Raw genomic sequence first — 14,106 nt, forward strand, 5'->3', positions numbered from 1 at the left:
AAATTTTTTTAAAAGTTCTCACAAGAAAAAGAAAGAAAGAAAAGAAATAACTAAATTCTAATTCAATTTCAATCATTTATTGTATGGTAATCATGAGGAAGTTAAACTATCCCCTACATTCTACATTGGTTTGAGAACATATTAGCAAATGTATGTATGTTCCTGGAACAGTTAATAATACAAAGAGCTGAGAAGATGGGAAAGAATGAAAGAACCCTCATAGCATAACTGTCTTCCTAATAACAAGTGTCTTGTCATTATCTTTCTTTCTGCCCAGAATAAAGAAGTTACATCTGTCCAGAAACCTCAACTGCTTTCTAAAGATGCTGCCTTCCCAGTCCTATGTCAATATCTCCTTCTTCCAGCCACATGCCTTCCTGATGATTGGCATCCCAGGGATGGAGGCTGTTCATGGATGGATCTCCATCCCCTTCTCCTCCATGTACACGGTGGCCCTCACTGGAAACTGCCTGATCCTCTTGGCTGTAAGGAGAACTCCCAGCATGCACCAGCCCATGTACTACTTTCTGTCCATGCTGGCTCTCACCGATGTGGGCCTCACCCTGTCCACACTGCCCACCACCCTGGCTGTGCTCTGGTTTGACCATAGGCTCATAGGTTTCAATGCCTGCCTGGTCCAGATGTTCTTCCTCCACTCTTTCTCTGTGGTGGAGTCGTCGGTGCTCCTGGCCATGTCATTTGACCGCTTTGTGGCCATCTCCAACCCTCTTCGCTATGCGGCTATCCTCACCAATAGTGTCATCATTAGGATTGGGCTGGCCATTGTGGCTCGAGCCACTGTATCCCTCTTTCCGGGGCCCTTCTTACTGAAGCGACTGAACTTCTGCCCTGATAAGAACCTTCTGTCCCATTCCTTCTGTTTCCATGCAGATGTCATGAAACGGGCCTGTGATGATATTACTGTCAACATCCTTTATGGGCTCTATGTAGTTTTATCCACAGTGGGTGTAGACTCCTTGCTTATCGTCCTGTCCTATACTCTCATTCTTCATACAGTGATGGGCCTAGCCTCTCCCAGGGAGCGTGTCCGGGCCCTAAACACATGTGTGTCTCATATATTAGCTGTTCTGATTTTCTATATCCCCGTCATAGGGGTGTCAATGATCCACCGTTTTGGGAGGCACCTGCCTCATATAGTACATGTTCTCATTGCCTATGTGTACCTGGTGGTGCCCCCTGTGCTCAACCCCATCATCTATAGCGTGAAATCCAAGCCCATCAGGGAGGCCATGTTCAGAATGCTGAGAGAGAAGAGGCAAAGCTGATGAAACCAAGAAACCACCGCAGAATATGAGGAAAAATACAGCCAGTCTTATGTCCACAAACCCCTTACTCAGATCCCTGACCCAGACACATTATCAAGAGTATGACAACTGGATACCGTCAGATTGATGGGTGACAAACAGTCTTCTTGATTCTTTCCTGCACTCATTAACTTCAGCTTTTTAATGCAGTTTTTACTTGTACAAGAGACACTGTGCTCATTACTAGGGATAGTAAAATGAACTAAACGTGGTCTTGTCCCTCTGTTGCAGGACAGAAGCTTCTAAACATACAATTAAATTAAGTATAATAAGGCTATGATAGGTACACACAAAGTGCTACAGGAACCTGGAGGAGGGGTTCCTGTCGCATCAAGAGGAAATGAGAGACAAGTCAGGGAAGAAGGAAGAAAGGTGAGTAGGAGTTTGTCACAGAGAAAAGGTGGGGAAGGGAAAGGGATACCTAATAAAGGAGAAAGAATGTAAAACACAAAAACACTGAGGTGTGGAGCACCAGGGTGGCTCAGTTGGTGAAGTATCCCACTCTTGATTTGGGCTCAGGTCATGATCTCAGGGTCCTGACTGAGCCCATGTAGGCAGACTCCATGCCAGCAGGGAGTTTGTTTGGGATTCTCTCTTTTCCTCTCCCTCTCCCACTCTACCACCCCTCTAACATAAATATATAACTCTTTAAAACAAACAATGAGGTGTTGAACTATCTGGTGTATTTGTGGAAAGGTGAGTAGAGAGTCAGATGTGGCTCCTTATAATATGTGCGTGTTGGAGGAAGAAGGACAGGAGATAAGACAGAAATGATGAGCATACTTTGTGCTCCATGGGGCCTTTCAGACCTCAGGGAAACATCCACCCTCATTCCTTTGTTAAGAGTCAGCCATGGAAAGAACCAAGATGCCCTTCAACGGATGAATGGATAAGGAAGATGTGGTACATATACACAATGGAGTATTATGCCTCCATCAGAAAGGATGAATACCCAACTTTTGTAGCAAAATGGACGGGACTGGAAGAGAAATGCTGAGCGAAATAAGTCAAGCAGAGAGAATCAAGTATCATATGGTCTCACTTATTTGTGGAGCATAACAAAGAACATGGAGGACATGGGGAAATGGAGAGGAGAGGGAGTTGAGGGAAACTGGAAGGGGAGATGAACCATGAGAGACTATGGACTCTGAAAAACAACCAGAGGGTTTTGAAGGGGCGGCGGGGGGAGGTTGAGGAACCAGGTGGTGGGTAATAGGGAGGGCACGTACTGCATGGAGCACTGGGTGTGATGCCAAAACAATGAACACTGTTATGCTGTAAATAAACAAACAAACAAATAAATAAATAAATAAAATCTTTTAAAATAAATAAATAAATAAATAGATAGTCAGCCACGGTCAGGGGCGCCTGGGTGGCTCAGTGGGTTAAAGCCTCTGCCTTCAGCTCAGGTCATGATCTTAGAATCCTGGGATAGAGCCCCACATGGGCTTTCTGCTCCACGGGGAGCCTGCTTCCTCCTCTCTCTCTGCCTGTCCCTCTGCCTGCTTGTGATCTCTGTCAAATAAATAAATAAAATCTTTTCAAAAAAAATAAAAGTCAGCCATGGGAAACCTACTGCTTTGTATAAGTTACACAGGTTTAACTCTGTGTTACAAGTTAGAAAGGTGGAAGTGGAGAAAAAGAATGCAAGGAAAGCATTTAAGAGACTGTTGTAACAGTCTAGGAAAAAGAGAAGGGAAGCTAAAGTTAAGGTAATAATGGGAACATTAGATGTATTCTTAAAATCTTATCTCTGTAGTTCTCTTCTTTGTCCTCTGAAAATGCCAGAAGCAATGAGCAAGGCTAGGGCCCACATACTGGATTTTAAATACCATTGCCCACTCTAAATAACCTAGAATCCTTGGAGCTATGACTAATTCTAGGTATGAAGCAGAAAAAATCATAAAATGATACTGGAATAGTTTATGCCCTGAAGAAATAAAGAACACAAAACCAATAAGGTCATGTAGAAAAAATACTCAGAAACTCATTTGAAGAGGCTACCAGTGGCTATAGATGGGTCAAATGCAACACTAAAAATAATTTTGATAGCAAACAGTTACAACAAATCGAATTTTCTAAGGAAGTGTGAGTCCATAGTGATATTTAAGACAAAGAGGGAGAAAAGAATGAAAAAAGAACTCCTCTTTAGAAAGTATTGATAGATTTAGAAAATTACCTTTTGCAGTTTTTAATGTAATTTAAAAATAATCCAAAAAGGCTGAAAAGATACTGGGAAAAAACATTCACACAGTTTCAAAGTATCACTGCACACACTATTTACTAAATAGGAAAGGATGAATATGCCTTTATGATAAAGAGACTCTCAGTGACCCCCTTAAGCAAGTGATCAAATTTAGCTTAACCAACAATAAGATCATCTGATCTTATATAACTTCTGATTTGAACATGAAGGACACAAAATCACATATGTAAAACTCCCACCAAAATTGTCCAACCTGAATCTAACCGTGAGAAAGTAATTGGAAAAATCTTGAGTATGGGAAACACCACCCACACATACACACACACACACACACACACACGGACAAACACATACATACACACATTAACTGAGCTTCTTAAAAATGCAATTTTATTTAAAAATGTTGGGGAATTAATCTAAATTAAAAGAGATTAAAGGGATATTACAACCAAACACTAGCATTAACCAGTAATTATTAGGACAATTGTAAAATCTGAATATGTATTTTATATTGCTAATATTATTAGATTAGTGTTATTTGCTTAGATTTGAAAATAGTTTTGTGATTATGTAGGAGAATCTACTTTTAGCAGGTGCATGATTAATGTTTATTGAGAAGTATTGCAATGTCTACAATTTACTTTCAAACGAATCTGCAGAAAAAGTGTGTATGTGGTGTGTGTGTGTGTTTACATGTCTGAGAGGGGAAGAAGGGGAAGGCAAGTGAGCCCCAAGCCCTATGCCCATGATCTTATAATCTCAAGAGAGACAACACAGTCTCTCAGGTAATTATCAAATGAATACTGAGAGAGATCCTAAGACTGACCCTGGGTAAGCTAATCCATTGGTGTTAAGAATGCAGAATCAGAATGCAGAGGAACCAAAATAATTCTATTTCTTCTTGGCTAGAATGTGCTTTCCATTAACACTCGAATTGGGATTTTGCCCAGTCCCATCCCAAGCCAAGCCAGATGTTTCCACAGTGATCCCTAAGTGCTGTGTGCTTTCTTCAACTGTAGTGTTTAAAACTCTATATTGTAATTATATACAATTGTGTATGAGACTCTGAAAGTAGGGATCAGTGATGATGTTCTAGTTATTTCTGTCTTCTCAATGGTTAACTTGGGCCTAGCACAAAAGAATACAATCCTTAGTAAATAATGTTTCAGTGAATGAAGGAAGGAAGGCAGACATGAAAGAATGTAGCACAAAGCCAATGAATCTGGTCAGATGAAGATCTCTGGGTAGATCTCTAGGCAACCATTTATTTTTTTTTATTTTTTATTTTATTATTTTTTTATTTTTTATTTTATTTTTTTTATTTGTTTATTTACAGCATAACAGTGTTCATTGTTTTGGCATCACACCCAGTGCTCCATGCAGTACCTGCCCTCCCTATTACGCACCACCTGGTTCCTCAACCTCCCACCCCCCCCCCCCCCCGCCCCTTCAAAACCCTCTGGTTGTTTCTCAGAGTCCATAGTCTCTCATGGTTCATCTCCCCTTCCAGTTTCCCTCAACTCCCTCTCCTCTCCATCTCCCCATGTCCTCCATGTTATTTGTTCTTTGTTATGCTCCACAAATAAGTGAGACCATATGATACTTGACTCTCTCTGCTTGACTTATTTCACTCAGCATAATCTCTTCCAGTCCCGTCCATGTTGCTACAAAAGTTGGGTATTCATCCTTTCTGATGCAGGCATAATACTCCATTGTGTATATGTACCACATCTTCCTTATCCATTCATCCGTTGAAGGACATCTTGGTTCTTTCCACAGTTTGGCGACCGTGGCCATTGCTGCAATAAACATTGGCCCGTCTTTTCACAACATCTGTATCTTTGGGGTAAACACCCAGCAGTGCAATTGCATTGTCATAGGGAAGATCTATTCTTAATTTCTTCAGGAATCTCCACACTGTTCTCCAAAGTGGCTTCACTAACCTGCATTCCCACCAACAGTGTAAGAGGGTTCCCCTTTCTCCACATCCTCTCCAACACACGTTGTTTCCTGTCTGGTTAATTTTGGCCATTCTAACTGGTGTTAGATGGTATCTCAATGTTGTTTTAATTTTAATCTCCCTGATGGCTAGTGATGATGAACATTTTTTCATGTGTCTGATAGCCATTTGTATGTCTTCGTTGGAGAAACCCATTTTATTTTTCTGAAGATTTTATTTATTCATTTGGGAGCGTGAGCATGAGTAGGTGGATGTGCAAAGGGAAAGGGAAAGGGACTAGCAGACTCCCTGCTGTGCACAGAGCCCAACACCTGGCTCAATGCAGAGCTGGATTCTGGGATCCTGAGATCATGACCTGAGCTGAAGTCAGTCACTTAACTGACTGAGCCACCAGGCACCCCATCTCAGTATTTTATTCTCTTTGATGTCATTGTAAATGGGATTGTTTTATTAATTTCCTTTTTGGATACTTCACTGTTCGTATATAACACACAACTGATTTTTGTATGTTGATTTTGTTTCCTGCAACTTCACTAAATTTGTTTATTAGTTCTCACAGGTTTTTTTAAGGAATTTTGGGAGTTTTCTACACATAAGATCATGTTGTCTACAAAGAAAGATAATTTTACATCTTATATTACAATTTGGATGCTTTTATTTCTTTCCGTTCTCTAATTGCTCTTCTTAGGACTCTCAGTTCTGTGTGGAATAGAGGTGGAAAGAATGGCCATCCTTGCCTGGATCTGATCCTAAAGGAAAATCTTTGAGTTTTTCATTGTTGAATATGATGTTAGCTGTGGGCCTGTCATAAAAGTCTTTTATTATGTTGAGATATATTTCTCACATATCTAATGCTCCCATTTTCATTGCACCATTATTCATAACAGCCAATATCCAACAATCCAAGTGACTATCAAAAGATGAATGGATAAAGAAAATGTGGTATATACATACTATAGAATATTATTCAGCCTTAAAAAAAAAAAAGAAATGCTGCCATTATAACAAGGAAACTTTTGGAGTTGATAGATATGTATATTACCTTGATAGTGATGATAAATTCATGAATGTATGCTTAGATCCAAATTCATTAAAGTGTATACATTGAATAAGTGCAGGTTTTTGCCCATCAGTTGTACCTCAATGCAAAGTTGCTATGCATGTACAAACACACACACACACACACACACACACACACACACACACACCTCAGATCCTGCTGCATTTCAGATGTGTGGCTTCTTCAGGTTTTCAATTTATTTTACTCTACTAGGAAAAAAAAAGAAACTCCTGGGGATGGAACAAGATAGCAAGAAAAATTTCTTAGGATGGAAATCACAAAAACAGAGATATGGAAGCTCTCAGTAAAGATGTGTGCCTTCATTCATCTCTGTCTTTGGACACGTTATTCTCCATCTGTCTCCTCAGGTTACTTGATACATATTTACTGTGCAACAGAATGAGGCTTTGGCTTCACAATGATATCTCATGAAGAGTAGACACAGGAACTAAGGACCCTTAACCTTCCTGAGGCCTGGGTGCCATAGGGAGAGTGGACAGAGACACAAAGAACACTGAGTCCCTGAAAGATTCTACTGCGGGAAGAGGAGGCTGGGGAGAGAATGTTCTGTGGGACTCCAGAAGCCTGACCTGGTATCATTAAAAGGCACAGTAAAGGAAAAAACTGAAATGCCCAATAAAATTTTCTACAGATATGGTAGAATGGATAAACCTAGAGATGATGATGATTCTAGGCATCTCCTCCACAATTCTGTTGCTCAAATATCTCATTTGCTGCCCTCTATGCCAACACATGGATCTCACACATTTTCCATTGCCCAGGAAAAAGCAAACAGACTATCCTCTGTGGCTGTGGCTTGGACATCCCTGGGGAATAGCAACTCACTAAGGCATCCAGCTAGTGGTATAAAGGTATTATGTCAGTTGCATGTTTTTCTGGGCTCCTTCAGGATGTGGAGAAGTAGAGAAGGCTGTGACAAGCAAAGTGAGTACCTTGGGGCCCAGACAGTCGGTTAGTGAGTCTGAGATCCCCTTTCTTCAGCTGTTACCAAGAGGAGGAGCCAATGGGATGGGGGTGAGCAGTGTTAGAAGCAGGAAGAAGAGTAAGGAGGCCTGGACATCCAGAGACAGCAGGTCTATGCCCCTAGATACAGCACAGGTAAAGAAGGCAGCTACTTTCCTAAGCACAGAAAATGTCCTGATTCAGGTAATTCTTCAGAAACCCAGACTCTGTGTCCAAGCAGATTAGCACTCTTTTGCTTCTCTAAGGAGAGCAACAGAAGAAGAGTATCTGAAAAATCCCATCCCAGCAAGCATCCTGCCAGTGACCTGAATGTTTGCTTGGTGTCTCAACTCTCATTATGAGATTGTCCTTCATAATCTTCTGAGTAAGAGACTTTTAGAAAAGCCCTTGGCTTATATATTGCAAAATGATTACACCTTAGCGTTGGATCGCATCTCCATCACATCACTTAATTATAATTTTTTTGTGTGTGGGAAAAAAGAAATTAAAAAAGAAAGAAATGCACTCGGGGGGCGCCTGGGTGGCTCAGTGGGTTAAGCCGCTGCCTTTGGCTCAGGTCATGATCTCGGGGTACTGGGATCGAGTCCTGCATCGGGCTCTCTGCTGAGCAGAGCCTGCTTCTCTCTCTCTCTCTCTCTCTCTGTCTCTCTCCCTCTCTCTCTCTGCCTGTCTCTCTATCTACTTGTGATCTCTCTCTGTCAAATAAATAAATAAAATCTTAAAAAAAGAAAAAAAAGAAATGCACTCGGCTTTGGGTTAAGAAAGCATGGTGGATTCAGCCTTTTGTTTCTAGGCAACTTAACTTTCCCTAGACCCACCCAGTAATAACTTCCCAGAGTCCTAGACTGTTCAAGCAGAAATTGTTTAGTTCCTCAGAGGAGAGCTATAATTTTCAATATCTTTGATCCTTTAGTATCCTGGAAATAATAACAGAAAACCAAACCCAGTCTCACTTCCAGGCTTAAGCAACTTAATATAATTCTTTTGGATTTCAGGGGAACCAGGAAACTTGTCGATCCAACTTAGCTACTAAAATGGGCAGGAAAAAAAAAATCTGTCCTTTCACCACACAGAATCCCTTCCCAATGTCAGAGTCTTCGTAAAACTATAATATTCACAAAATGTAATAAGTGAAGGAAAAGCCATTATCTGGATACAAGGGGAAAATTAGCTTGACTGCATAAGAGATGTCCCTAAATTTTAGCAACTTGTCTTAAATGGTGTCATATAATCTTCCCTTGTGAGCTCCAGGCTTCTTGCAACATTCAATTTAATTTAGCATTTGGATACTTCACAATAGTAAGATCAATAAATCACACAAATCCCAGACTTGCATATCAACGAGGGGACAAGGGCAATTTCGACAACAAATGGAGGATATGTCAATTATTCAGTATTAGATAAATCAATGCACGATGAAAGAGAGAGAATGTGATATAAATCCCAGGTAAGATCAATCCTCAAATCAATCCTGCAAATCAAAGGAGACCACAGAGTGCATCCTCTATTCTGACTTAAGCTGCCAATGACAAAGTATTTCCTGGGTTGATCTTGAAATAGTACGATAAAAGTAGATACTAACTGCATTAATCTAAAGGATCGATGAGTCTTTACTATATATAAACTATACAGTATAAATTGTGAATATGTGCACCTAGGAAGTGCATAAGAAATGTGACTTAGATTAGTAAAAAAAAGAAAAACAGGAATGAGATAAGTAGCACAATAAAAGGCAAATGGCTTTATAAGAAGGACACAAAAGGTCACAATGAGCAGTCAAGGGACAATTGTGTGAGAAATAGGAAGGCGCTTTATTCGCACAGCTTCAAATCATGTAACTATGGAACAGCAGGAGATTACAAGCTCTTCCAGATAATCTGATCCAACTAGTCCCACACTTGGCAACTCTCCAGCATGTAGTACAGCGCATGGCCAATACAGGCAACATAAAACCACTGAAAGCGTTTAAGCCAAATAGACCTGACTTTAGAATCATTTCCAGAATGGCCTATAGTAACTCACTGAGCCTCTCCCCTCCCATTTTATTATTTTTACATTATCATTTTTAATGTTTATTATTTTATTTATTTATTTATTTATTTTTTAAGATTTTTTATTTATTCATTTGACAGAGAGAGATCACAAGTAGATAGAGAGGTAGGCAGAGAGAGAGAGAGAGGAAAGCAGGCTCCCTGCTGAGCAGACAGCCCAAAGTGGGACTCAATCCCAGGATCCCGAGATCATGACCTGAGCCGGAGGCAGCAGCTTAACCTACTGAGCCACCCAGGCACACCAATGTTTATTATATTATTTAAGGGGTGCCTGGGTGGCTCAATAGGTTAAAGCCTCTGCCTTCAGCTCAGGTCATGATCCCAGTGTGCTGGGATCGAACCCCACATCTGGCTCTCTGCTCCACAGGGAGCCTGCTTCCTTCTCTCTATCTGCCTGCCTACTTGTAATCTCTGTCTGTCAAAGAAATAAAATCTTAAAAAAAAATTTTAAAAAAAGACACACAAATACTTAACCCACATGGTTCTCTTTTTTCTTTTCAGGTTGTATTTATTTATTTGGGAGGGGTAGAGAGCTTGAGAGAGAGGTACAGAGGGAGAGAGAGTCTCAAGCAGATGGAGATTCTGATGCTGAGATCACGACACTGAGACCGTGACCTGAGCCAAAACCAAGAGTTGAACACTCAACCAACTGTTCCACCCAGGGGCACCAAAATTATGTGATTTTTTTAAAGACCAAGAGATATTATTTACAAACAATTAAGTGAGGGGTCTAATATCTGAAACATAAGAGATATTCAATAATTGATAATTTGGTAAATTTAGTTGACTAGGATCAGATACTAAATTAGTGACATTAATAGGATGGATCCCACTAAATACTAAAGGAGACTAGACTAAAACATGATTCATGTTTTCAGTGTGTGGCTGTAGAAATTCAAACTCTTGGAAAAGCATCTCAGGGCCCATATTCCCTGTAGTTATGGCCCTCCCAGCTTGGTCAGGTGTCTGTGCTGCCTGATTCACAGGTAGGCATACTCAAGGACAAATCAAGACCTCAAGCTGAGTGTGATGGGGGCTGAACAAAATGTTTGGCTGGATTTTTAAAGGTTTGGGGGAATGTTGAGTGAATGGAATGAGGGGATGATTCTTGAAAAGCAATGGGTAGCCTGGATTACAAGAACATCAAATTATCCAGGCTGATATTCTCTGAGCAAGGCATAGGTGAACCACAAATATTTAAGTGTTCTCAGTGACCTGGGGACCATCAAATGTCTCTTCATTTAACAATCCTTTGCTAGTACTTCTGTTTATTTTCAGCCTGGGACTTTATAATTACCGGGACATAATTAAAGGAGAAGACCCTAGGATCTATATTCAAACTCTCCAAACACAAAACGATCTTGAGTTCTAATACCTAACTCAGGGGAGCCTGCGTGTCTCAGTCGTTGAACATCTGCCTATGGCTCAGGGCATAATACCAGGGTCCTGGGATGGAGCCCTGCATCAGGCTCCCAGCTCAGTGGGAAGCCTGCTTCTCTTCCCCAACAGTCCCTGCTTGTGTTCTCTCTCCCTCTGTCAAATAAATAAATAGAATCATAAGAAATAATAACAATAATACCTGACCTGGAAGAATGCTCTAGTATTCTCTTCTTTAGATGGACTTCAGAATTTCTTTTCTTTCACTTTAGCTAAAATATTTCCCTTCTCTATCAGCAAGGTAATCATGACATAACAATGAAATAATTATGTGAAAGCATTTAGAACACTGCCAAATGCAGTATTAACAGGAAAAAGTAATGACCAGGACACAGATGACAATATGACAAGGATGATGATGATGAGCATTTAGAGAGGTCTTTCTATATTAAAGAGCATTAACAAACATCCCTTCATAACAATGAATCGTGGAACACTGGATAAATAAAATTTTTTTAAAAGTTCTCACAAGAAAAAGAAAGAAAGAAAAGAAATAACTAAATTCTAATTCTATTTCAATCATTTATTGTATGGTAATCATGAGGAAATTAAACTATCCCCTACATTCTACATTGGTTTGAGAACATATTAGCAAATGTATGTATGTTCCTGGAACAGTTAATAATACAAAAAGCTGAGAAGATGGGAAAGAATGAAAGAACCCTCATAGCATAACTGTCTTCCTAATAACAAGTGTCTTGTCATTATCTTTCTTTCTGCCCAGAATAAAGAAGTTACATCTGTCCAGAAACCTCAACTGCTTTCTAAAGATGCTGCCTTCCCAGTCCTATGTCAATATCTCCTTCTTCCAGCCACATGCCTTCCTGATGATTGGCATCCCAGGGATGGAGGCTGTTCATGGATGGATCTCCATCCCCTTCTCCTCCATGTACACGGTGGCCCTCACTGGAAACTGCCTGATCCTCTTGGCTGTAAAGAGAACTCCCAACCTGCACCAGCCCATGTACTACTTTCTGTCCATGCTGGCCCTCACCGATGTGGGCCTCACCCTGTCCACACTGCCCACCACCCTGGCTGTGCTCTGGTTTGACCATAGGCTCATAGGTTTCAATGCCTGCCTGGTCCAGATGTTCTTCCTCCACTCTTTCTCTGTGGTGGAGTCGTCGGTGCTCCTGGCCATGTCATTTGACCGCTTTGTGGCCATCTCCAACCCTCTTCGCTATGCGGCTATCCTCACCAATAGTGTCATCATTAGGATTGGGCTGGCCATTGTGGCTCGAGCCACTGTATCCCTCTTTCCGGTGCCCTTCTTACTGAAGCGACTGAACTTCTGCCCTGATGAGAACCTTCTGTCCCATTCCTTCTGTTTCCATGCAGATGTCATGAAACGGGCCTGTGATGATATTACTGTCAACATCCTTTATGGGCTTTATGTAGTTTTATCCACAGTAGGTGTAGACTCCTTGCTTATTGTCCTGTCCTATACTCTTATTCTTCATACAGTGATGGGCCTAGCCTCTCCCAGGGAGCGTGTCCGGGCCCTAAACACATGTGTGTCTCATATATTAGCTGTTCTGATTTTCTATATCCCCGTCATAGGGGTGTCAATGATCCACCGTTTTGGGAGGCACCTGCCTCATATAGTACATGTTCTCATTGCCTATGTGTACCTGGTGGTGCCCCCTGTGCTCAACCCCATCATCTATAGCGTGAAATCCAAGCCCATCAGGGAGGCCATGTTCAGAATGCTGAGAGAGAAGAGGCAAAGCTGATGAAACCAAGAAACCACCGCAGAATATGAGGAAAAATACAGCCAGTCTTATGTCCACAAACCCCTTACTCAGATCCCTGACCCAGACACATTATCAAGAGTATGACAACTGGATACCGTCAGATTGATGGGTGACAAACAGTCTTCTTGATTCTTTCCTGCACTCATTAACTTCAGCTTTTTAATGCAGTTTTTACTTGTACAAGAGACTCTGAGCTCATTACTAGGGATAGTAAAATGAACTAAATGTGGTCTTGTCCCTCTGTTGCAGGACAGAAGCTTCTAAACACACAATTAAATTAAGTGTAATAAGGCTATGATAGGTACACACAAAGTGCTACAGGAACCTGGAGGAGGGGTTCCTGTTGCATCAAGAGGAAATGAGAGACGAGTCAGGGAAGAAGGAAGAAAGGTGAGTAGGAGTTTGTCACAGAGAAAAGGTGGGGAAGGGAAAGGGATACCTAATAAAGGAGAAAGAATGTAAAACACAAAAACACTGAGGTGTGGAGCACCAGGGTGGCTCAGTTGGTGAAGTGTCCCACTCTTGATTTGGGCTCAGGTCATGATCTCAGGGTCCTGACTGAGCCCATAGGCAGACTCCATGCCATCAGGGAGTTTGTTTGGGATTCTCTCTTTCCGTCTCCCTCTCCCACTCTACCACCCCTCTAACATAAATACATAACTCTTTAAAACAAAACATTGAGGTGTGGAACTATCTGGTGTGTTTGTGGAAAGGTGAGTAGTCAGTCAGATGTGGCTCCTCATAATATGTGCGTGTTGGAGGGGAAGGACAGGAGATAAGACAGAAATGATGAGCATACTTTGTGCTCCATGGGGCCTTTCAGACCTCAGAGAAACATCCGCCCTCATTCCTTATTTAAGAGTTAGCCATGAAAAGCCTATTGCTTTGTAAAATTTACACAGGTTTAACTGTGTGTTACAGTTAGAAAGGTGAAGGTGGAGAAAAAGAATGCAAGGAAAGCATTTAAGAGACTGTTCTAACAGTCTAGGAAAAAGAGAAGGGAAGCTAAAGTTAAGGTAATAATGGGAACATTAGATGTATTCTTTTTTTTTTTCCATTTTATTTATTTTTTCAGCGTAACAGTATTCATTCTTTTTGCACAACACCCAGTGCTCCATGCAAAACGTGCCCTCCCCATTACCCACCACCTGTTCCCCCAACCTCCCACCCCTGACCCTTCAAAACCCTCAGGTTGTTTTTCAGAGTCCATAGTCTCTTATGGTTCGCCTCCCCTCCCCAATGTCCATAGCCCGCTCCCCCTCTCCCAATCCCACCTCCCCCCAGCAACCCCCAGTTTGTTTTGTGAGATTAAGAGTCATTTATGGTTTG

The 14,106-nt window shown here is 41.3% G+C and overlaps 2 protein-coding genes across 2 annotated transcripts; both read left to right on the forward strand.

Moving 5' to 3' along the window:
• The first annotated feature begins 323 nt into the window (after window positions 1-323).
• LOC123949613 (olfactory receptor 51I2-like) lies at window positions 324-1,286 on the forward strand. Its single transcript, XM_046017163.1, has one exon. It carries the CDS (start codon window positions 324-326, stop codon window positions 1,284-1,286), a length of 963 nt encoding a protein of 320 aa, XP_045873119.1.
• A 10,507-nt stretch (window positions 1,287-11,793) lies between these two features.
• On the forward strand, window positions 11,794-12,756 carry LOC123949587 (olfactory receptor 51I2-like). Its single transcript, XM_046017129.1, has one exon. It carries the CDS (start codon window positions 11,794-11,796, stop codon window positions 12,754-12,756), a length of 963 nt encoding a protein of 320 aa, XP_045873085.1.
• Window positions 12,757-14,106: the final 1,350 nt, after the last annotated feature.

Source organism: Meles meles, chromosome 8 (assembly GCF_922984935.1).
Source record: "Meles meles chromosome 8, mMelMel3.1 paternal haplotype, whole genome shotgun sequence".
Taxonomy (NCBI): Eukaryota; Metazoa; Chordata; class Mammalia; order Carnivora; family Mustelidae; genus Meles; species Meles meles.